Below are 26844 nucleotides of genomic sequence, written 5' to 3' on the forward strand. Positions count from 1 at the left end.
GTCACCCGTCCTCTCGGCGATGGGTACAAGGGCGAAGAGCCGCCAACTGGAAGCAGCAGCCACTGCACTGTCACAGGGGGACGAGGCGGACATAGAGATGGAAGAGGAGCCCCTCTTCAAGACACCCAAGAGGAAAAAAGACCACAAGAGAGGAGGAAAAAAACTCCCCAAAAAAGACACCGAAACAGAATCAGACAGTGACGGCTACATATCGGACTCTGTGCTGATTCTCACTCCTGAGGAAGAAAGAATGCCAGTGGTTTACAGCGAGGAGTCCATACACAGCTTCTTAGAAAAAACAAAAGGAGGCTCAAAAATCAAACTGGAAGATCACTTCCCAAACAAGAGACAGTTCATTCACGACGTCAAATATTACAAAAAACACAAAGTTTTTATCGACCGGGAAATATTCAGGATAAAGAAATGGATCACTAAAATAAATAAAGAACTCGCTGAGGAGGACTTCTTAGAGTGATTTTTCCTCTCCGCTGGACACTGGTATGTTTTCTTTCTTATATATAAGACTGTTTTTTTTATCTATACACCTTTTAATGAATGGAATAAACATTGCGAGCTTAAATATTAATGGGGCAAGAACATGTGAAAAAAGAGCAAAACTTTACGAACTATTAAAACAGAAACACATTGATGTGGCTCTACTGCAGGAGACACACAGCGACTCCAAAAACTCTGGGGACTGGTCAAAAGAGTGGGACGGGCTCGCAATTCTGAGCCACAACACACCACTGTGTGCTGGAGTCGCACTGCTCTTTGCTCGCAATTTTATACCGAACTCTTATACAGTAGAAGAATTTTTAAATGGGAGGCTTTTAAAAGTGAGAACTTTTTATGAAAATGAAGCCCTTGTTTTTATTTGTGTGTACACTCCCACCAATGCAGTAGAGAGGATGATGTTTTTAGACAAGCTAAACTGCGTCATTAATGACTGTAACTCTGCTGATATTTTAATTCTGGGTGGGGATTTTAACTGCACTACCGACAATCTGGACAGAAACCATAAAGAACCTCACATGGCCTCCCGTAAACGCATGTGGGAGATGATGGAGGCCCAGGACTTAAGTGATATATGGAGAAACTTAAACACAAAACAAAGACAGTACACCTGGGCCCACTCCGTAGATAACACACTCTCTCTGGCTAGACTCGATAGATTTTATTGTTTTAAACATCAACTGTCTTATTTTACGAAATGTTTTATTACCCCAGTAGGCATCTCCGACCATAGCATGGTGCAGTGTACAGTCAGTAGGAAAAACCTAAAACCTAAGAGTGCCTACTGGCATTTTAATACTGTACTTTTAGAAGATGCCAATTTTATTGAGTCTTTTACTTATTTATGGACCAGTCTTAAATCACAAAAAGCTGATTTTAGCTCTCTACAGCAATGGTGGGACTTAGCTAAAGCACAAACAAAAGTTTTCTGTCAACAGTACACTCTTAATGTCACAAAAGACATTGTTAGATCAATGAGAGCTCTAGAGACCGAAATAGTGGAACTCCAGAGTTTGGAGACCACAGGAGATCGAGGAAATATTGAAAGCCTCAAAAACAAAAAAGCCGTAATGAACGACCTGCTGGGCACTGCAGCACAGGGGGCGCTGGTCCGTTCACGTTTTAAACATGCTACGGAAATGGATGCTCCTTCCAAGTTCTTTTTTGGTCTAGAACAAAAAAATGGACAGAAAAGAATCATACATGCTGTGCGATCAGAATCAGGGGATCTCGTATCAGAGCCCACTGAAATTCGCAAGCAGACAAACAGCTTCTACTCAAAGCTGTATAGTAGTGAGTGGTCAGAAGCACATGCAATTGAGGAGACCTTTTTAAAAAATCTGCCCAAATTGTCAGAACAAACGGCCACAGACATGGCAACAGAACTGACGCTGGCAGAGATTCAGGAGGCTCTCCAAGGTCTGAAGAACGGGCGGGCGCCAGGTATAGACGGTCTCCCTGCAGAGTTCTACAAAACTTTTTGGTCAGTAATAGGACAGGATGTAGTAGAGGTGTTGCAGGACAGCGTGAAAGGAGGGAAGCTCCCGGTGAGCTGCAGGAGGGCTGTCCTGACCTTACTGCCAAAAAAGGGAGACCTGACGCACCTGGGAAACTGGCGCCCGGTATCACTGCTGTGCACTGACTACAAACTACTCTCAAAAGCATTAGCCTCAAGACTGACAAAGGTACTGGAGCAGATCATTCATCACGACCAGACGTACTGCGTGCCTGGTAGGTCTATCTTTGATAACATACATTTAATTCGCGATATTTTGGATGTCTCTAGACTTTTGGATTTAAAGACTGGTCTTATTTTGCTGGACCAGGAAAAGGCTTTTGACCGGGTTGAACACGAATATTTGTGGAAGGTGCTGGAAAGCTTTGGGTTCAACCCAGGTTTCACAGCCATGATCAAAACATTGTATAGTGACATTGAGAGTGTACTGAAGGTTAATGGTGGTTTATGTGTTCCTTTTAAAGTACACAGAGGCATTAGACAGGGCTGCTCTCTATCAGGCATGCTATATTCCTTGGCAATAGAACCTCTTTTATGCAAACTGAGAGATCAGCTTTCTGGTTTTAATATACCTCATTTTAATATTTTAACCTGTCTTTCAGCTTATGCCGATGATCTAGCTGTAATAGTGAACACACAGATGGATGTGACTTTTTTAACTGACGTTTTAGAAGATTTTAAGATTTTATCATCGGCTAAAATCAACTGGAACAAAAGCGAAGCTATTTTGGTAGGAGAATGGGGAGGCGAACAGCCCACACTACCAGGGGGTTTAATGTGGAAAAAGAGCGGTTTTAAATACTTGGGTGTCTACTTGGGTAGTGCTGAGTTTTTAAACAAAAACTGGGAGGGTATTGTTGAAGGCATAAAAGGCAGACTGAACAGATGGAAGTGGTTGGTCCCAAAAATGTCTTACAGAGGACGAGTGCTGGTCATCAACAACCTAGCAGCATCGTCCCTGTGGCATAAACTGGCATGTATGGACCCACCACCAAACCTGCTAGCGAGCATACAGGCCCTACTGGTAGATTTCTTCTGGGACAAACTGCATTGGATACCACAAAGCCTGCTTCACCTGCCTAAAGAGGAAGGAGGTCAGGGCCTGGTGCAGCTAGCCAGCAGAACTGCAGCCTTCCGTCTGCAGTTCATCCAGAGACTCCTCACCGGTGCCAGTGACGAAGGATGGAGAGCAGCAGCCTTCACACTCCTACGCACGGTGGGAGGACTCGGACTGGACAGATCTCTGTTTTTAATGGACCCCACAGCACTGGACACGACTGGATTACCAGTTTTTTATCAAAGACTTTTTAAAATTTGGAACTTTTTTAAAAAACAAGCAAAAGGAAACAGAACCTTACACTGGCTGCTGGAGGAGCCCCTAGTCTGTGGAGGACATCTAGACATCTCTAGTGAAACCACCCCAGCACTATCCAAGACCCTGGTCTCCGCAGGGATCGTGACACTCCGGCAGCTGGTAAACATCACTGGAACAGACCTGTCTCGAGCAGAGGACTTGGCAGCACACATGGGACTCCGGTCTCAACGGGTCGCCAACCAACTCCTGCATCGATGGAGAACCACCCTAACGTCGGAGGAACGAGTTCAGCTGATGGAATATACAAGAAACGAGACCAGCTCTACAGAAGAGGAACCCTTTCCACAGCTGATCATAACTCCAGACCTAGAGGGATATGGCGGCCCCCTCCTGGAGCACAAGGGTGAGGACGAGATGAACTTTGAGACAGTGTCTGGTAAGGTTCTGTACAAAGCTTGTGTGAAGGTTTTAAACAAGAAAAAACTGAATGGGAGGGTGGACACCCCATGGCGCACTGAACTGGGTTTTAATAATGATATTAAACCAGAGTGGAGAGCACTGTATAAACCACCATTAACCAAAAAGTTTGCTGACCTCCAATGGAGGATTTTACATGGAATTGTTTCTGTGAACTCTTTTATCTCTATTTTAAATCCAGAAATAACACAAGAATGCCCCTTTTGTTCACAGAGAGAAACTGTTTTTCATGCTTTTATACATTGTTCCAGATTGTCGCCCTTGTTTAACCTTTTAAAACGCATTTTTTTACCACTGCATGTAGATTTTAATCACCAGTTTTTTATTCTTGGTTTTAAATATGTCCGGAGAAAGAGTTTTAAATGCCAGCTTATTAATTTTACCATTGGTCAAGCCAAAATGGCAATATATATAAGCAGAAAAAATAAGTTGGCACAAAGCACAGACTGTGATCCCCAAAAGATCTTCTCCAGACTTATTAAATCAAGAATTTTAATCGATTTCAATTTCTACAAAAACATGAAAGACATAGACATGTTTAAAACAATATGGTGTTGTGGAGAGACCCTGTGTTCAGTAGAAGATAATGAACTAATCTTTACACCAAACTTAAACTGAAAAAAGAACACAAAAAAAAACCAACAAACACAATAACTATGTATGTTTAAAAGAATAATTACAATGTCTAAAAAAATTCTTATTTATTTATTTATTTATTTATTTATCTATTCACTCACTCATTTTTAATCAATCTATCCTCATTCTATTTTTATACAACAAAATTTGTAAAATAAAGGATTGTAAAAAGTCAAAAAAGTCTCTCTCTCTCTCCTGTTCCCTCTGTCTCTCTCTCTCTCTCTCTCTCTCTCGTGTTCTCTCTCTCTCTTTCTGTCTCATGCTCTTTCTCTCTGTCTCTCTCTCTTTCTCTCTCTCTCATGCTCTTTCTCTCTCTCTCTCTCTTTCTCTCTCTCCCTCTCTCTCTCTCTCTTTCTGTCTCATGCTCTTTCTCTCTCTCTCTCTCTCTCTCTCTCTCTCTGTCTCATGCTCTTTCTCTCTCTCTCTCTCATGCTCTCTCTCTCTCTCTCTCTCTCTCTCTGCTTCATTTTCAGGTTTATATATTTTTTTATTTTACATGATTAAAATAAATAATTAGACAACACAGGTAACATTATGATCTCACAACACTATTTACTGTCGGTGTTTTTCACTACATGATAATAATCTTTAGTATTTATAAACATCTTACTGCTCCATCACATTACAGAGCGTAATGCTGTCTCCTAATGTACACACTTACTGCTTAACTAAATTAATCATTAAATATAAAGTTTAGAAATAAAAGATTCTGACGTGAATCCATGACTATATGGTCAGTTCAGCTCCAAGACTCAGGCCCAGACCTGTAGGAGAGAGAGAGAGAGAGAGAGAGACATGATAAAGAGACAAAAACAGAGAGAGAGACATGATAAAGAGACAAAAACAGAGAGAGAGAGAGAGAGAGAGAGTGATGCATACAGTATACAGTAGAGAAAAACAGCAAGACGAGAGACACAAAGACAGGGAAAGACAGAGACAAAAATGGAAAGAAGGAGAAAATAGAGACATGAAAAAGAAAGAAAGAGAGAGAGAGTGAAAGAGAAAGAAATACATGAAGACAAAGATAAAAAAGATAACGAGAAAACTTTGAGAGAGAGAAAAAGAGCGAGAGAGAGAGAGAGGAAGAAATAAAGATAGAAAGGGATAGAAAGAGACACCAAAGACATACTTAACAAAAAGAAAGGAAAAATAAAGAAAGAAAGAAACAAGATAAAAAAAATATCTAGCGAGAGAGAGTGATGCAAATACACAGAGGAAGACAGAAAGATGAGAGGGACGGCAACAGAGAAAGACAGAGACAGAAATAATAGAAAGAAACAATAGAGACATGAAAAAGAAAGAAAGAAAGAAATAGGGATAAGGAGTGAGAGACAGAAAGAAAGAAAAAGAGACACAGAGACAGACAGGAAGAGAGACATGAAGAGATAAAGAGACAAAAACAGAAAACACGGAGAGAGGGAGAGAGGGACAAAGATCCATACACACAGAGGAAAGCAGAAAGATGGAGAGACATGGAGACACAAAAAACACAGCGACAGAAAAGAAAGAGACAATAGTGACATGAGAAAGAAAGAAAGACATGAAGACGGAGATAAACAATACAAAGAGAGAGACAGACAGAGAGAGAGAGAGACAAGAAGTGAGACTGTCCATCATGTGTGTTTTATTTTTATCCCTGACGTAAAGCTATAATAATAATGATAATGTTCCATTTTTACACACGAAACAACCGCATGTGAACATTCTGGTGAGGTCAGCATTACACACACACACGCACACACACGCACACACACACACACACACACACACACACTACATTGTCATGACCCAATAAGGAAGCGTTCTGTGTGAGGTCGGCCGTTGCCTGTGGCTAACAGTACAACAATGAGCCTGTTGAGACATTCTACTGTTCCTTGTGGAAAAAGTATTGGCACCCTACATGAGCACAAGTGTATAGTGTGTATATATAGAGGGAAACCCATGGAGACATCCGTGTGTCTTCAGTTCCCGCCGCTGCATTTTTACCTTCCAGCCAATTTTAAATCCCTGTTTTTATAAAATTATTGGCACCCCTTGAACGGTATAAAATCATCAGTGAGTAACGATGTGGGAGACATGAGTAGAAGATCCCAGGCCGCTTCTCCCTGCACTGAGTTGAGTGAATCTCATGTACATAGTCTCACTTTTGTGAACGAGGACGCCTTCGTCACTTCACACCACTGAGATTTTCACCACAAAACACTGCTCCAGGTTCCTGAAATCATTTCTTCTTTTTCTGATTGTTGATTGATGAAAGTTCGTTTGTTAAAACATCAATCCTCATCACAGGCTTCAGCTCTAAACAGAGGTAAAAACCAAGTTAATGGAAGCGTAAACAAGCCTCGACGCTTCACTGATCCAGCTCCAGATTAAACACCGGGCTTGGGGAATATTTCCATACACTCAGCTTCTTTTTAATCTCCAAACATGCTGACGGCCAAAAAAATGCGATTCTGCTTTGACCCCAAAAACCACAAAAAGGTCTGATGGTAGCTCTAGTGATGGTATGATGATGATGATGTTCAGAAACCTGTGTTTTGTGGGCGGAGTGTCAGAGCGAGCTTCTCCAGTGCAACAGCTTGTCATTGTTGTCGACGTAGCAGATTAGGTGTGTAATTAGATAGGCATGAAACTTGATGAACAAAACATAAATATGGTCTTAATGGTCCATTACATCCTCATCACTGCGTATGCATATCATCATGTCGTTAACATTTAATATATTACGGTCTGTGGATACGTATGTATAAGAAAAAATTATGTAATGAAGACAAACGTTAGTCGTCCTTCTAAACAGGGCCAGGGGTAGCTCAGTGGTTAAGGCATTGGACTACGGTTCGGAAGATCCCAGGTTCAAACCCCACAACCACAAAGTTGCCACTGTTGGGCCCTTGAGCGCGGCCCTTAACCCTCAACTGCTCAGATGTATAATGAGATAAAAATGTAAGTCGCTCTGGATAAGAGCGTCTGCCAAATGCTTAAATATAAAATATATATAAATATAAAGAGACACATTTCTCCAAACAATGGATGAACTGGTGGAGACCATCTTTGAAGAAGCCTTCTCTTTGGTTCATGAGGAAAAGTACCACCTCTGTCTTCACCCCGTTGTCTAATAATAATTCTAATGAATTTTATGATTAGTGGTTAGCACTGTAGCCTTGCACCTCCAGAGTCTGTGTTGGATTCCCATCTCTGTGCTCATGGAGTTTGCATGTTCTCTTTGTGCTTGGTGGGTTTCCTCCAGGTACTTCGGTTTCCTCCCACAGTTCAAAGACATGTAGGTTAGGCTAATTGGTGTTCTCAAATTGACCATAGTGTGTGAATGAGTGAGTGTATGTGTGTTTGCCCTGCCTTGCCTTGCCTTGCCTCGTGCCCAAAGCCTCCTGGGATAGGCTCCAGGCCCTGTGACCCTGAATACAGGATAAAGCGGTATAGAAGATAAGTGAGTGAGAGTGAGATGACCGTCCCTCATATATATATAGGAGAGCAACCTACATTTTTATCTTATTATACATTAGTTGAGCAGTTGAGGGTTAAGGGCCCAACAGAGACAACTTCTTGTTCAGGGTTTGAACCTGGGACTTTTTAATCCTGGAACCTTCTGATCAGCAGGCCAACACATTAACCACCTTAACCACTGAGCTGCTGATCCGCTCCTTCTGCTTGCGTGAGCTCACAGACGCACATGATTGGCTTAGAGCTCTGATTGATGTCAGAGTGATATAGTGTCTCCTATCACACCCCTATGAGAGAACTAAGCTGAAGAGCTACAAAATCACCCGGGATTCAGTCTGTATTGTGTCTGATGGTGTTTTAAAACTGCACAAATTATAAATTTTATTAAATGCAGTTTAGTTGGATTGGTAACTTGTTCACATCTACTTTATCATTTGGGGTGCCAATAATTTAGCACCCGGACACAAAGTATAGTTGTTGTTTTTTTAAACATAATGCAACAGATTATGTGAAATAACAGTTAGTTAATTTTTTTATGTAATACACAATTTTCTGAAGGTGCCAATAATTTATAGCAACGTATGTAAACATTGCAGTGTGTTTGTTTTTCCTCTTGTTCTTGTTCTCTCTTTTTACTTTGATCAGCACTTAAATATTTCTTTTGAAGCTGTGGGGGTTTTCAGGATGGTGTATGTGGAAAGTCCGGCCAGGTTAGATTTTCAGAAATGCGCTGAGAGGCTGTGCCATGTTTCTCACCCGTAGCGTGTTGTCCCATGATGCCGAGCAGAACGCGGTACCGTCTGGCGACACCCGGACCTTACTGACCCGGTTCTCGTGGCCGTACAGGATCGCCGCCCGCGTGCCCTTTAACACGTCCCATACCTTTACAGTGTAGTCGTTATAACCAGCAAACAGCAGACGCCCTGGGAACACACACACACACACACACACACACACACACACAAACGCATAATTAAAAACAACTCGTGAATAAAATCTCACACATTATATATTTTATTATTAATAGTTTTTTAAGATGGAAAGATTCCCCACTATCAGCCCTAAGCTTTACCGACTGTGGCTAATGAGCTAACGAGCTAGCGTACTGCCTCATGTCAATATGAAACCTGAGGTAAAACAAAAACACAACAGAACTCTTTGGAACCTTGACATTTATGTGTTGAGAAATTCCCTAAACAAGACTCATGCAGAGTAATTTCACACACATTTAGACTTAGCGGTAAACATGAGTTAGCCTTGAGGGACTTTATACAACAAGTTAGCTTCACACGTACAGTATATACAGTACAGTAATGTTTAATTGTGTTTATATGCACAAATATGATTATAGACTTGGTTTATATGTCATATATATATATATAGTGAAATGCCCAATATATATGTGTTATATATGTGATCTATCTATCTATCCATCCATCTATCCATCCATCCATCCATCCATTCATCCACAATATTTAATTGGACAAAAACGCTTGTGACTATTGCATCATTTCAATAAGCTTATGCCATGTCACAACATTTTTTTTTCCATCTATATATATATATATATATATATATAAATAAAGAGTCAGACCACTGTGTAAAATCTTCTCCGACACATCCCAAAGATTCTCAATGGGGTTAATGTCTGGACTCTGTGGTGCCCATTCCATGTGTGAAAATGATGTCTCATGATCCCTGAAGCTCTCTTTCACAATTTGATCCCAGATGAATGGTGGCAACGTCATCTTAAGATATACCCGTGCCATCAGGGAAGAAAAGATCCTTTTATGAAAAACCTGGCCATTCAGTACGTTTAGATGGTCATCTGACTTTTCCACATGACGAGTCTGGACCTGAGTAACTGATCAACCCCAGATCATAACACTGTCTCCAGAGGCTTGTACAGTGGACACTATACATGATGGGAGCACGCCTCATGAGCTTCCGTTCTTACGCTGACACGCCCATTGCTCTGATCACATGACCTTTTTCCATCGCTCCAGAGTCTAATCTTTATATTTAGTCCCAGTCCCTAGAGGTCTCTCTGCATTAGGTGTGTTGACATGCTCTTACTGTCGCTCTTAAACACAGCTGTGAGTTTTTCAAAGATTTAATTGCATTAAAAGTTTAACTGATCTCCATCGCGCTGTTGTTTTCTTTCCTTGATGCAGGTCAATAATTCGACTCTTCTGAAACAGAGAAAGACCTTTTCCACACCCACAGGATGTGTCTTCTGACATGGTTGTTCAAGAAATGAGAAGCTCCTCACTGCACCAGTTTGGGTTAAACAACTTGTTGCAGCTGAACCAAATTAACCACAGTATCCAGGAATGATCCAATGAAAGGGTTTTTAATGATTTGCTAAGTTTAATCCAGGTGGTGAATATTTAATATTTGATATTAAACTAAAGACTAATCTGGACTCAAATCAGGAATTTAAGGTACATTTGGTTAGCTTGTGTTTAACCAGAGTGTATTTCCTGAGAAGAGGAAGCAAGGTTCATGGCTTGACGGTTAAAACACACGTGAAACCCCTGGGTGTGAGAGTGAATTCCCCTTCAGCGCCTGATCTCTCGCTTGAGTAGAAACTACACACAGGAAGGTAATTCACCCTGTTTACATGCATATAAAATAACAATAAAAACCAAGCACTGGAGCATTAAGTTAAATGACGTGTGATCAATCAGTGTAAGAGTGTGAGACACACCCGGGGACTACACGCGCTGGTGAAGAGATAACCAACAGGCAAAGACGGGGAAGAGTCAAAGAGACTGGAGACTCCAATGAGTTATAAGTGCACAGAGTTTAGATATTGAATTTTATTTATTTATATTCAATGTTTTATTCTTAAGTTTTTAAATATCTTGTTTCATTCGCATTTATTATAATAAAAAGCGCAATATTTTTAGAAAAAAAACCCTAATTATTAAAAATCGTAATATTTCAAGGAAAATGTCCCATCTGTTTTAGTCTATCTGTAAATTTTAATGCATACTTCAGATTTTTTATTTTATTTTATCATAAAATCACTATTAATATATAATACCTGTATGATACCTGTTTGATACCTACCTCAGGTATTATCAGTTGTGTGATAATATAATGCATTATTACCCATATGATACAGATACAGTATTCTGTATGTACGATACAAAGTCTTGAAATTTGCAGAACTGTAGGAAATTACCTTAAAATCCCATTTCATTTATAGCTTCTGATTAGTCAACAACGATTACGGAACTAAACATTACAGATTTCTTTTCCCTGCAAAACTAACATCAGCATGATATGATATATTATGATATCAGATCAACGTCTATAACGCTGACGTCAGGTTTGTAAGAACACTCTCCCAGAAAATTTGGAAGAAACCCACGAGTGACTTTCGATTTTATTATCATTATCAAACTCCAGTGCTTCCTCACATTCACAAACCTTTATGAAACATTTATAACCCTCTGCACTATGACCCTGCGGAGTAAGCGGGCCAGGCCTGAACTTTGACCATAAACACTTTCAGTAATGATGATCTTTTCACTTTCTCTCTCTCTCTCTCTCTCTGTGTATCAGGTGAATCCCAGCAGTGTGACACACGGGTGTGTACAGTATATACAGTATGGAGTATTTCATCGATTGATAATTTAGGTTATTATATTATAAATTAAAGGTCAGGGCTGCCAAGGTCAGATGACTTTGAAAAGCTGCGACGGTGTTCGGTTTTCTAAATAATGTTTATATAATATAACTAATATAACACAGTATTACATTACAGAACAGAGCTTATACAAGATAGTATTACCTTTAAAGTATTATAAATTGAACACTATCCAAATAAACACTTTCCAATATATTTTTAATGGTGCATTATTTATTATCTATTTATATGATACATTATTCCCCATATCATACCTATACAATAGAACATTCCCTCCTATGATACCTATATTATACATTATAATAAGGTTTGTCAGGAAGAAGAACTCCAGCCATTGTTAATATAACAAAGGGTTTGCGCACCATCGATGTCACCTGGCCGGTCAGGAGAGACGACTGAAATGCGAATGCGTGAATGATAATGACTTTACGAGTCAGTGACGCGCTACAAACCACTGAGTTCACGTGTACCATGTGACCTTTGTATTCAAAAGCCTGAGCGAGCAGAGCAACGGATCTGCGTCAAGTTTGCCGTTAAGTTCAACATTCCTCCGCGGAAACTATTCGGATGATTTAATGCGATTTAGTTCATGGATGATGCAATGAGTTCAGCATTCAAAGATATATTTAAAGAAGTATTATTATCATACTGATATACAGCTTATAACCTGTATAACACATTACTATGTACAGTATGTAATGCCTCTATAATTCATTAGTACCTGATCCCTATATAATGTACTGTATTATCAACTACATGGTACATTTTAATGCATTATACCATATATCAGACTATATATTAAATATCGCATTATACCATATATGATACGTATATAAGCCTGCAGTGTGTGCATGTTGCATTGTTACTTAAAGTCAGAAGTGTACACACACAGCAGATTATTTCACTTATAGTTCACTATATTACACTCTGCTGTTAAACCGTTTAGATTCCTTTAAAATGATGTCATGGCTTTAGAAGCTTCTCATAGGCTAATAGTAACTGGAGGTGTACCTGTAGATGTACTGTAGTTTAAGGCATACCTTCAAACCCAGTGCCTCTTACTTTGACATCATGGGAATATCTAAAGAGGTTCATACTTGGAAACATTTGGTTCAATGGTTCATCCTTGGGAACAATTTCCAAATGCCTGAAGCTTCCAAGTTCATCTGTTTAAAAAAACACTATGCAGGCATCAACACCACAGGACCACACAGCCATCATACTGCTCAGGAAGAAGAGGCGCACTTTAGGACAAAAAGTACAAATCAATCCCAGAACAACAGCTAAGGAGTTTGCAAAGACGCTGAAGGAAACAGGTGCAAAAATAACTACATCCACCGTAAAACGAGAGCGAAATCAATGTAACCTGGACGGCTGCTCAGCACTGAAGAAGTAACTGGACGAGGTTTCAGCTGCACATGGGGACTTACTTTTTGGAGAACTGTTCTCTGGTATGATTTTAAAAAATGAACTGTTTGGATATACTGTAGTGACCATGGTTATATCTGGAGTTAAAAGAGTGAGATGAAGATCACCATCTGAACCGTGAAGCATGGGGGTGGCGGCATGATGTTGTGTATTCTGGAGTGCACTTCTACACAACAAGAGGGAGGATTTCCAAATGTGTGTGTGTGCGTGAGGAGGCCTGCACCAGTTATACCAGAAGGAAAGGAATAAAAATTAAAGCAAATTGTTTTATGAAATTCATGGAAGGTGACACAAAACACTGAACCCACGCCGAACAATGTAAAGAAAAAAGGCATGTGCAATGTGTGTATGTTTGTCATGCACATTGTTAAATTTTCAAAATTATATACATGCCATTGTTAGCATAAGTGCTAGCTTTAGCATTAACCCTGACGGTGCTGCGGTTTTTCTCTCACCGCTGAGGGAGAAGTCCACGCTGGAGGCGCCGAAGATGACGCTCTCTTTAGAGTACACGGCCACTTCACGGTCGGCCCTCAGGTCATACAGACGCACCTGAAACACAGCGGGAGATGCGTCAGAACACACACACACACACACACACACACACACACACACACACACACACACACACACACACACTCAGTTAACACTGACCGATAACCTCTGGACGTTAATTACACTGTTATGACGAGTTTATTACGCTCACCTTCACTCCACACACACACTGCAGCATCAGAGAGAGAGACAGAGGCGACGCTAACGCCGGATTTATTCAGAACTCACACAGCTCATGACTCAAACACCACCATGATTCAGACACACACACATAGACAATGTCATGAACTCTGAGCTGAAAACCATTACACACACACATCACGCACACATCACCAGGCAAAATTATTCACAGGTTAAAGTTCACTCATCATTGTGTTTTTATTCTCTAGTTTTTCTTTTACATGATACTTTTCTGCTTCTTTCGTATTATTTAATTTATTATTTAAAAAAAGTTTTATGGTCATAATTTTCTTTTTCTCTGTAATTATTCTTATTAGTAATTATTATAATAATATATATTTATTTAATATATATATATATATTGTAGAAAGTTAATATAAATATAAATATGTTGTTATTGATTTCAATAATACAAAAACATTGAGATTTCACATTTAAATATTCTTTGTTAAGTTTATTTTATTTTATTAAATGTATAAATAATTTTTATTTATGTGTACACAACACTAAATACTCCGTATAGGAAAAGTCTTATAATTACTTACTTAATAAACCTCTGTATGAAGAGTGTGTGTGTGTGTGTGTGTGCGTGCGTGCATGGGTGCGTGCGTGTGTGTGTGTGTGTGTGTGTGTGTGTGTGTGGGTGTGTTTAACATTGAAACACTCACGGTAGAGTCGTCAGATGCAGAGGCAAAAGCATCACCACTCGGGTAGTACCTACACACACACACACACACACACACACACATATAAAACAAAGAAAAGAGAAGTAAGAAATAAGAATCCTAAACAGAATTTATACACTAGATGCTGTGGTGTGTGTGTGTGTGTGCGTGTGTACGTGTGTGTGTGTGTGTGTGCGCGTGCTTGCGTGTGTGACACTTACTTGACAGCATTGATGTCTGACTCATGGGTGTCAAAGGACTGAATGTTCTGACCAGATCGCATGTCCCACACATTAGCCTTCTTATCACAGCCCTAAAGACACACACACACACACCCACACACACACACACACTTTTCATAAAGTGTTGTATGAAGTATATAATTATAAAACTCTTTGGTTATACTGTATATTGTGTCGTGTCGGGTGAATAGTGGTGAAGTGGGACAGTTAAGCCGAATAATTTATATCTAAAAAATCAACAATGAGTTCATCATTAGCAAGTATGTGATAAAAAAAATAAATAATCTGTGGCTATGACATTACTTCCGGGGTGTGGCACATCATATTTAACAACCTTGCAGTGAACTGTGATGGTGAGTAAAGTAACACAGCATTCTGAGGTAAATAATGTTAAGGTTATAAAAATAATAAAACTCATAATGGTGAATCAGAACGTTAAAAAATCACATTGTTTTGTTTTTTTATCTGATTTTGACACTGTCCCAGTTTGCCAATAGCGTATTGTTGAACTGGGACAGGGTATTACTGGCAAACTGGGACAGCCATTCAAGTCATTTTAATGGAGGAATTGAGTTCCCTTTGTATAAGTCCCTCATAAATTGAGTTAGTTAGCTAGATATTTCAACAATGATTGACTTAAACTACTACTTAGTTCACACGCATTCACCGCGAGACTCACGCGATTGACACTTTTCACACGCTCTCACACCACACATCATTTTCTCACGCACAGAAAAATGGCGAAGCAAAGAGGACACGGAGACCGACAGACTGGACAGAGCAGGTTGCAGGTTACTTATGATCTAAAAACAAAATCTCAGCTTTCAGATTCTGTCAATTTTATTACGAAATTCTAACAATAAATACCGTTTTGGCGCTTGTAATTCTGACGTGACAGATCCCTGGCCGCACGTGACCCGATCATCTGGGTTTTAAGTGTCCCAGTTTGACAGTAGCGCCTTGAAAAATGTGGTTTGGGGTCATTGTGTGTGTTTAATGTTTCTTTCTTTTTTATTGTGTATAGTATAGTAGAGCTCCTAAGCTATTTAGAATAGCATCATATGAGCAGACATTTGGATCATAATAAAAAAGTATGCATAATATACATTTTCAGAAAGTGTCCCACTTTACCACTATTCACCCTACATGTACATAAAAGAAAATTACTTATACTATAAGAATTATTATAATAAATATTAAACAAAAGTAATTATAACACAAAAATAAAGAATATTTAAATATATTTCAACATTTCAATGCTTTTTTGTATAATTGAAATAAATAAATAGCTATATATTCATATTGTAAACTTTATACAATGTTGTATAATTGATTTTAAGAATAAACCACAATTCTGTACATATCAAAAGGAGCAAAACAACAGATAGATAGACACAGACAGACAGACAGACGGACAGACAGACAGACAGACGGACAGATATAGTTAGACAGACAGACACAGATAGGCAGACATAGATATATAGACAGACAGACAGACATTGACAGACATAGATAGAGAGACAGATGGATGGACAGATAGAAAAAAGAAAGAAAAATAAATAATTAGTATCTTAGTAAACTATATACAAGAAGGCGCCACAGATATCAGCCTCAGAACAGCTCTTTCCAGTGTGTGTGTGTGTGTGTGTTTGCACTGACTCCAGAGACGAAGGTGTTTCCTGTCTCAGAGGGAGACAGGTCCAGTGAGAGCACGTCAGCTGAGTGACCATGGAAACTCTGCAGCAGCTGCCCGCTCTCCACATCCCATAATGCACAGGTCCCGTCACCACTGGAGGTCAGGATCTATACACACACACACACACACACACACACACACAGAAATCAAGATAGAGAGAGAGAGAGAGAGAGAGAGAATTACACTACAGCACAGTGACTCAGTGTCTCCCTCTACAGGTCTCATGATGAACAGTAACACATTAAATGTAAAGAATTACAGTGTTTGTTTGATCACGATAAAATAATCAGTAATAATTATACACTGTAATTAAACTATCATATCAATTTAAATGTAAATATTTTTTGATTCTACACTACACCAGTGTTCAGCACTAGAGGCTGATGACATCATCAGTACAGGATACCCCCCCAGAACCGGGTTACCTCTCTCAGCTGGTTACGACACTGCATGATAATATAACACTGATATTGTGATCAAATATTTTGCAATAACCTTTAAAAACTTTTCTTCAATCATGGCAACCTCATAACTCCACCCTTTTACTATTTAGCTTTTGTTCTTAGGGTTACATATGATTCAATGCCTCTATATTAAGACTGTCTTGTTTAAAAATAAATTAAATCTAATATCTTTTGTAGATTAAATAACCCCTTTGAACTTTTTAAAGCCAGTGTTCCCCCTTTTTTTGCTGTCAGTTTATACACAATTATTTATATTGTGATGAATAACAAGTACATTATATAAAGACATCACAGGTAGAGAGAGTGTCGGTTTTTCAAAGCTAACACTGTATTAAATACCGGGGGGTGCCAATAATTTTAAAACTCTTCCATACGTTTAGGATCAAAACACTGTTCCTGTCATGTGTTGATTATTTGATATGGTAATTTTCATTCAGGGGTGCCAAAACTTATTGTAGTGGCCAGGATAAGAGAGTGGGTAAATTACAGTAAGAATAAAGTTAAATATAAACATGATAAATATAGCGTGGTGTAAACTCCAGAGCGCTCCTGAGGCGAAAAACGCCGGAACGTAAAAAACCTTTCAGTTCTGCTTTTAGCTTTTCACTTTCGCTGCAGAAGTGCGAGCTGTAAATGACGTAAGAGGCGTGTGTGTATGTGTGCTCCAGGGACATGAATACAGTCACCTCAGGATAAATATAGCTTCAGGTCACAACAAAGGAAAATTTACGCTGAGGAAACACTGACTTTGTGGGAAAACACCCAAATTGGTTAATGACCTTAATCACATGCTTATGAGAGACCGACAGAAACCTGACAATAAGTGGGCAGGAAGCTGCCAGGAACCTGTTAGAAAACTGACAGGAACCCGACAAGAACCTGGTAAGAACCTGGCAGGAAGCCGACAGGAACCCATTAGGAACCAGGCAGGAGTCTGACAGAAAGGCTATAGAAACCTGCCAAGAACCCGACAGGAAGCCAGCAGGAACCTAACAGGAAACCGGCAGAAAGCCGGCAGGAGTCTGACAGAAAGGCTAAAGAAACCTGCCAAGAACCCGACAGGAAGCCAGCAGGAACCCAACAGGAACCTTACAGGAAGCCAGCAGAATGGCTACAGTAAACCGACAGGAACCTGGCAGGAAGCCACAGTAACCCACTGAACCTGTCAGTCCAACAGATAATCTGTTCATCAGTAATAAGCTGAAAAGCAGCACCATGCTGAAGCCTGAGGTAAATGAGCTTCAGCAGCAGATGACTGGTGATGTCCGCGTTTCTGCGCTCTCTCGGTCCTCGGGTTCCTCACAGATGACCGGAGTGGAGACTGATGTGGGTTTCTGCTCCTGTTGCTCATTGTCTCATCACTCAAGAGTGCCGCCTAAAAGTATTTGAGCTTCAATCAAAGGTCCTAGTCCTTACCTCATTATAACCGTTAACAGTTTCTCTTCATCTTTATCTGTTTTGTTTCTTAAGGTCTGCTCCGATTTGCATAAAGATTAACTGAAGCCTTTAGTTTAATATTTTATGATGCATCATATTTGAAATTTGTAATGTTTATCAAGGTTAAAAAAGTGTACACACAAACACACACACACATACACACACACACACACACACACACACACCTGCATATCAGAGTTGGTAAAGCTGCAGGATGAGACATAGTTGGTGTGAACGGCCACCTGCTTCCTCTTCGAGGCCAAATTCTCAGTCTTATCCAGAGACAGAGGATAGATAGAGCATTTATTATCCAACCCACTGAGAGAGAGAGAGAGAGAGAGAGAGAGAGAAACAGACATACAGACAGACAGATGGAAAGAGAGTAAGACAGGCAGACAAGCCAAGAAATAAGTTTTTTAGTGTCATTACAGTGATGTAACTTTAAAAAATTTTGATCAGAATAATAATCATTATTACACAAACAATAATAATTTTTATTATATTTTATTCTATTGTATTTCTTACATGAGAATAAATGAAATTAAATATTAATAACAGGCATGTTATACAATCACATGTTGATGTAAGCCACGTCCCCCCTTTCCCATGAGCTTCAGACCTGTGAGCTGTGAGGTTCCTCACACACTCACTATGTTCTTAGATCAGTAGAGTAGAAAGCACTTACCCACATGCTATCGCACAACCAGAGGGGGCATACGCACACGCTAACACCCAGGTACACGGCATGGTGACCCCGTGCTCCTGTAACACACACATGCACACACACACTTGTTTAGCGATCCATTCAGCTATGTCCTTAACAGTAAAAACCAAGTAGAAACAAATGTACCTTGTTAGTAGTGAAGGCATCCCAGACAATGACCTTTCCATCCTAAAACAAAAGATAAAATTAGAAGCAGGTGATTATATCCATTTGAAAAATTAACTCCAACCTTAAACATTAACTCCAACCTTAAACATTAGCATCAACTCCACCTTAAACATCAACTCCACCTTAAACATTAACTCCACCTTAAACATCAACTCCACCTTCAGCATTAACATTAACTCTACCTTAAACATTAACTTTACCTTAAACATTAACATTGACTTCACCTTAAACATTAACTCAACCTTAAACATTAACTCTACCTTAAACATTAACTTTACCTTAAACATTAACATTGACTTCACCTTAAACATTAACTCTACCTTAAACATTAACATTAACTCCACCTTATACATTAACTCCGCCTTAAACATTAAGGCCAACTTAAACATTAACTCCACCTTAAACGTTAAATCTACCTTAAACATTAACTCCACCTTAAACATTAACATTAACTCAACCTTAAACATTAACTCCGCCTTAAACAATAAGGCCACCTTAAACATTAACTTCACCTTAAACATTAACTCTACCTTAAACATTAAGGCCACCTTAAACATTAACATTAACTCCACCTTATACATTAACTCCGCCTTAAACATTAAGGCCAACTTAAACATTAACTCCACCTTAAACGTTAAATCTACCTTAAACATTAACTCCACCTTAAACATTAACATTAACTTAACCTTAAACATTAACTCCACCTTAAACATTAACTTTACCTTAAAAATTAAATCCACCTTAAACATTAACTCTACCTTAAACATTAACATTAACTCCACCTTAAACATTAACTCCACCTTAAACATTAATGTTAACTCAACCTTAAACATTAACTCCACCTTAAACATTAACATTGACCCCGCCTTAAACGTTAACTCCACCTTTAACATTAACTCCACTTTAAACATCAACTCCACCTTAAACATTAACTCCACCTTTAACATTAACTCCAACCTTAAACATTAACTCCAACCTTAAACATTAGCATCAACTCCACCTTAAACATCAACTCCACCTTCAGCATTAACATTAACTCTACCTTAAACATTAACTTTACCTTAAACATTAACACTGACTTCACTTTAAACATTAACTCTACCTTAAACATTAACTCAACCTTAAACATTAACTTTACCTTAAACATTAACATTGACTTCACCTTAAACATTAACTCTACCTTAAACATTAACATTAACTCCACCTTATACATTAACTCCGCCTTAAACATTAAGGCCAACTTAAACATTAACTCCACCTTAAACGTTAAATCTACCTTAAACATTAACTTTACCTTAAACATTAACACTGACTTCACTTTAAACATTAACTCTACCTTAAACATTAAGGCCACCTTAAACATTAACTCCACCTTAAACGTTAAATCTACCTTAAACATTAACTCCACCTTAAACATTAACATTAACTCCACCTTAAACATTAACTCTACCTTAAACATTAAGGCCACCTTAAACATTAACTCCACCTTAAATGTTAAATCTACCTTAAACATTAACTCCACCTTAAACATTAACATTAACTCCACCTTAAACATTAACTCCACCTTAAACATTAACTCTACCTTAAACATTAACATTAACTCCACCTTAAACTTTAACTCTACCTTAAACATTAACATTAACTCCACCTTAAACTTTAACTTTACCTTAAACATTAATGTTAACTCAACCTTAAACATTAACTCCACCTTAAACATTAACATTGACCCCGCCTTAAACGTTAACTCCACCTTTAACATTAACTCCACTTTAAACATCAACTCCACCTTAAACATTAACTCCACCTTTAACATTAACTCCACCTTAAACATTAACTCCGCCTTAAACAGTAACATTAACTTCACCTTAAACATTAACTCCGCTTTAAACATTAAGGCCACCTTAAACATTAACTCCACCTTAAACGTTAAATCTACCTTAAACATTAACTCCACCTTAAACATTAACATTAACTCAACCTTAAACATTAACTCCACCTTAAACATTAACTCTACCTTAAACATTAACATTAACTCCACCTTAAAAATTAACTCCACCTTAAACATTAACTCTACCTTAAACATTAACATTAACTCCACCTTAAACATTAACTCCACCTTAAACATTAACTCAACCTTAAACATTAACTCCACCTTAAAAATTAACTCCACCTTAAACATTAACTCTACCTTAAACATTAACATTAACTCCACCTTAAACTTTAACTCTACCTCAAACATTAACATTAACTCCACCTTATACTTTAACTCTACCTTAAACAGTAACGTTAACTCAACCTTAAACATTAACTCCACCTTAAACATTAACATTGACCCCGCCTTTAACATTAACTTCACTTTAAACATCAACTCAACCTTACACATTAACATTAACTTCATCTTAAACATTAACTCCACCTTAAATATTAACATTAACTGGAAAAGAGCGTCTGCCAAATGCCTAAATGTAAATGTAATGTTAAAGGTGAAATTAATGTTTAAGGCGGAGTTAATGTTAATGTTTAAGGTAGAGTTAATGTTTAAGTTGAAGTTAATGTTTAAGGTGGACTTAATGTTAATGTTTAACTTACAGTTGATGTTTAAGGTGGAGTTAATGTTTAAGTTGAAGTTAATGTTTAAGGTGGACTTAATGTTGATGTTTAACTTACAGTTGATGTTTAAGGTGGAGTTAATGTTTAAGGCCTTAACATTAACTTCACCTTAAACATTAACTCCACCTAAAACATTACATTTACATTTGGGCATTTGGCAGACGCTCTTACCAGAGCGACTTACAAAAGTGCTTTAAAGTTTACATCACTGGAAACATACTTACACTGGGTTAACTAGGTTAATAATAATAACTCCACCTTAAACATTAACTCCACCTTAAACATCAACTCCACCTTCAGCATTAACATTAACTCTACCTTAAACATTAACTTTACCTTAAACATTAACATTGACTTCACCTTTAACATTAACATTGACCCCGCCATTAACATTAACTCCACCTTAAACGTTAACTCCACCTTAAACATAATTTCCACTTTAAACATTGAAATTAACCTCCACCTTAAACCACCTGCCTGTTTCAAGTTTATTAAATCCTGCTGTAGGTCAGTATTATAAACTGCTGTGTGTGTGTGTGTGTGTGTGTGTGTGTGTGAGACCTGTGAGGAGCTGACGATGCGTCTCTTATCGCTACACCAGTCTATACACAGCACTTTATTACTGTGACCCTTCAGCGTGCGGCGACACTTCAGTGTGAACACACTCAGAGCGTCCACCTTCTCCGCCACCTGGTTCACTGACATCATCATCATCATCATCATCATCATCATCATCAGTATTATCATCATCATCATCATCATCATTATCATAATCAGTATCATCATCATCATCTTTCAAAACCTTTAAGGAGGCTTATTTGGTGAGACTGTACTAGTAGTTTTTGTAAACGAAATGAAATTGTTTAATAAAATTAAATAGCAGAAGTAGACAAATCTCCACAGCAGCCTTAAAAGTGCACTACATGTTACTGCTTGCTATAAAATAAACACGTAAGTACACCGTGTTAATATAAATACCAGTCTAGTGCACTAGATGATGGCGGTTTGGGACGTGGCCTCTGATACTCACACTCTGCATCGTGCAGTTTGGCTCTCTCCTGCTCCAGTTTAACCTTTAAACACTCCACTTCAGCTTTCAGTGACGCCACACTCTCTCCCTTCCCCAGACCCTGACACGCCATCTGTAAAAGCAGAGAGAGACAAAGAGAGAGAGAGAGAGAGAGAGAGAGAGATATTAAAGTGAACTATGGAAGAATCATGATGATGTCCTAGAAGCTTAAACACAACAGATGTTCAGAAAGCATGTAAACACCAACATCATGTGACACAGATCTGCTCTTTTCTTTCTATAACTGTAGCAGCACAAATCACGGCGAGTCTGATCTCTTCAGTTCTGATTTGGGTCACTTCCATACATACACATGTGTTCCTAAATCAGATCCAGATGTTTCAGTTTAAACACTTAAAATCATTGTCTTTTTGCATCAATCCAGCTCTTCATAATTTCATGCAAGGAAAGATTCATGTTAAATTACAACATCAAAAACGTCCTCAGCAGCGACCTCATTTCCCCTCTCGTCTGTTCCAACCACTCAGCATTCAGCATCACCAGTTACTAATCACCGCCTGTCATCATCTGTCAACATCTGCACCTGGTTCTCACTGGGTCATGCTTTAAGTTAGATGCTTTTTTTTATTATACTTGAGTGAATTATACAGAAAGTCACTGTGTGTTTTCTAACTTAAGGCACAAAACTCTCAAAGTTTAATAATCCGCCAATTAAAATGCATTAAATCTAATTTAACATTAAATTATGTCCTCATAATGTAAAAAAAATATAGAAATAAATCAAACTAAAGTTAAGATATTTTCTCTTGCTGTTATTTTTGCAGTAAACATTTTTTTCTTCCCTTGTCTGGACACAAACCACTAAAAATGGGACGTACTGTAGCAGCTTCATGGTTACAGCATAAGGAAGGAGAAAAAGCCAACTAACACGACTTCTTCAGGTATTCACCCTTACTAGAGCTCCATCATGTCAAGTAGAACTTCTCCCAGGTCACCGATTTTTAGTGCTTTTCATGTAAACGTCTGCTGTCTAAATTAACAACAGAAGAAGCTGAATGTGGAACGTGGACAGGAGGAGAAGATGCGTCTCATCCAGTGATCTCATTAATGAGTCGAATCAGTTAAATAACGGTCTTCTGCAAAAGACAAAACTACAGGAGACAATTATGAAGACTTTTTTTTTTTAAATAGGAAAAATTAAATACAATGTGGATAAAAAAATGAACTTTAGAGTCCACCCTAAACACATCAAGTCACACGTCATCCACAGTACAATAAATAAATAAATAAATAAATAAACATCAAAGCATCAAAGTGCACACAATATACACAACTTATAACAATAATAAGTCTGTTGTTTATATAGCTATGTATGTTGTAAATATATACCTCTTTATAAAGTCTATTAAAGTGATGCTGGTGAAGCTCTGAGTTTAATCCTACTTGCTCTCACTCCGGCGTGTGGAGAGAACACTGGACCAGACTACAACAACATTAGGGAGGATCTGAGGGTCTGTAGATCCGTCCCAACTCCACAGCACTAGTTCTCATCCCTCTTTAGATTTCCTGGATTATTTGGGTGTAAACACAAAGATACTGCTAAAGTACGAAGCTGAACAGAGTGAAGTTTACTCGCTGAGAAGTACTCGAGGACGTAAAGGAGAAAATCTCCCCTGTTTTGTACAGAGTTCATGGTTCGGTCCTACACGTTTAAGTCCAGAGTGGACGCAGGAATCAGGGTCTCTATAGTGCAGCTATGGAGAAAAACAATAAAAATAAATGTTTATATGTATATACTGCATGGAAATTAAAATTATTGATATAATGCTGACTTCCAGTGACTTTCAGGATGATGAAAAAATGTAGAATTAAATACAGTGCAATAAAAGTATCCCTATAAAGTAGCTCTGAGAACACGTGTCATACACGAGACGATAAGATATGGGTTATTTTTAAAGAGGCTTTTAGTCTGTGTGTGTGTGTGTGTGTGTGTGTGTTTGTGTATGATAAACATTGTACTTGTGATTATGTGAGTAATGTGTGATTTAACGGAAAACCAACATGACACTAAAATTACATTCAATTCAATTCTATTTATATAGCGCTTTTAACAATGGTCATTGTTTCAAAGCAGCTCCACAAAAATGAAAGAAATTCATTAAAAAATAATCATTAATAAAAAAAAAAAATAATAATATAAAAAATTTATATATAAAATAATAATAATAATAATAAAAAATTAATAATAATAACTTTAGAGTCCACCCTAAACACCCCACATCACTACAAATGAACTATTTAAAAAAACATTTTTTTCTGTAAAAATAAATGAATCATGCATATTAGATGAACATAATGCATGTACAGACAAAAAAAATAAAAATAATAATAACCATGTTTACGATAAAAACAAATGTAATAATGATAAATAAATATGTGTAAAACAATCATGAAAAATAGACAAAGAAAAAAAAAAGAATGAATGAACCAGCCAGCAAGTTATTAAATAAATTAAATTGCTTTTGGGAAAATAAATTATAATTTTTTTATTATTATAAACAGTAGAACAATCATAAAACAAATCACATGAAATGTTGAAAAAATAAATTAATTCTATGCATAAATAATACCATAATTTAAATAATTAAATTGAAAAATGTTTTACTAAAAATTAATAAGCTGTAAAACATATTTAGAAATGCACCAGGCTAAATTTTTAAAATACCACAAATAAAAACAAATGCAAATAAAAAAAAAAAGGAAACTATTGTATGTTTAAAATGTATTATGTCACAGTAAATTACTCATATGTTAAAATAGGTCTAAAATTTCTGCTCTAAATTTCTTCTTTCTGCAGTTGTGTGATTAAGGTGATGTTACTGAAAGGGGAAGTAAACAAGGGACTCCTGCAGGAGTGTGTGAAAGGTGTATGAAAGGTGGTGGTACCTTCTCCACACACAGTGAGCAGAAGTTGACCGGCTCATTCTGCAGGTAGATGTTCATCAGAGGTTTGTTCTGGCTGCAGTTATCGCACGAGCCGAACGTGATCGCTAAAAACGTCTGGTCACACATGGTGCGGAGGGGAAACTGGCCCAACCTGGATAATAATGTTACAGAATAAACACACACACACACACACACACACACACACACACATACAGATACAAACACTTACTGCAACCACTTTTCCATAATCACATCTAATTCATAGCTCCGCCTTCAAACTTCAAGCCACACCCTCTTTCATAGCCTCAGAACAGTAAACACGTAGTCGTTAACCCTATGGCTTTAATTACACTTTAATTTCTTATCAACATCTAGCCAGCGTCTGATCAACAACACTTAACAACTTCTGTTTTTTTTCTCTTTTTATAAATCTTTTATATCCAGTTTTCCTTACTTGTACTTTAAACATGCTATGCTGGAGTGTACAGTGTGTTTATTCTAAACAGTATAATTATTCTAACCTTTGAACAAGTGGATCAACAAACAAATCGAAAACTCCAGAATCCAACAAAGGTGTTATTCTGATTATTATTCTTTTATTCTATAGAATGAAATTAGCACTATATTAAATAAGTAAAAGTAAAAGTATATAGTAATAAAGTGTCAGTTTACCTCTGAAGTGAGCTCTGTCCGTAGGTGTGTGTGTGTGTGTGTGTGTGTGTGTACTGTTAGTGGACTGTGAGTGTTGAAGATGTTGAGACACAGATACTCTAATCTGCTTACAGAAGATTGTGCAGGTATTACAGCCAGAAATAGCAGCCGGGCTCTCGGATAAACACACACACACACACACACACACACACGGTCCATGATAATATACTATAGACAATAAATCCAAACTTCCAATAACCTGTAATATAACTGTACTGTACAGCTAATCTAAATGTATCTCTCTTCCTGATACTGTGCTGATGTTGTTTACTGTACAGTCAGACTCATGAATGTACAGATTCTTTGCCGTGTCCTCATTCCCTAATCACTGTAGTGTAACAGAGTTTAGACTGGATTAGTTGGAATGAGTAAGCTACAGATGATATTAAATCCACAGGCCGTGAGGAGGGTGTA

The 26844-nt window shown here is 37.9% G+C and overlaps 1 protein-coding gene across 1 annotated transcript; it reads right to left on the minus strand.

The window, feature by feature from the left end:
• Positions 1 to 4989: 4989 nt before the first annotated feature.
• Positions 4990 to 26437, minus strand: gnb5b (guanine nucleotide binding protein (G protein), beta 5b). The gene is made up of 13 exons (XM_053500138.1): positions 26392 to 26437; positions 25720 to 25870; positions 22774 to 22885; positions 22305 to 22441; positions 19092 to 19133; positions 18927 to 19003; positions 18427 to 18559; positions 16304 to 16447; positions 14624 to 14715; positions 14406 to 14454; positions 13458 to 13554; positions 8673 to 8839; positions 4990 to 5221 (listed from the first exon to the last, which is right to left on the minus strand). The coding sequence occupies exons 2-13, from the start codon at positions 25843 to 25845 to the stop codon at positions 5210 to 5212; spliced, it is 1188 nt and encodes a 395-aa protein (XP_053356113.1). The 5' UTR covers positions 25846 to 25870; positions 26392 to 26437; the 3' UTR covers positions 4990 to 5209.
• Between the last annotated feature and the right edge of the window lie 407 nt (positions 26438 to 26844).

This window comes from Clarias gariepinus, chromosome 7, assembly GCF_024256425.1.
Source record: "Clarias gariepinus isolate MV-2021 ecotype Netherlands chromosome 7, CGAR_prim_01v2, whole genome shotgun sequence".
Taxonomy (NCBI): domain Eukaryota; kingdom Metazoa; phylum Chordata; class Actinopteri; order Siluriformes; family Clariidae; genus Clarias; species Clarias gariepinus.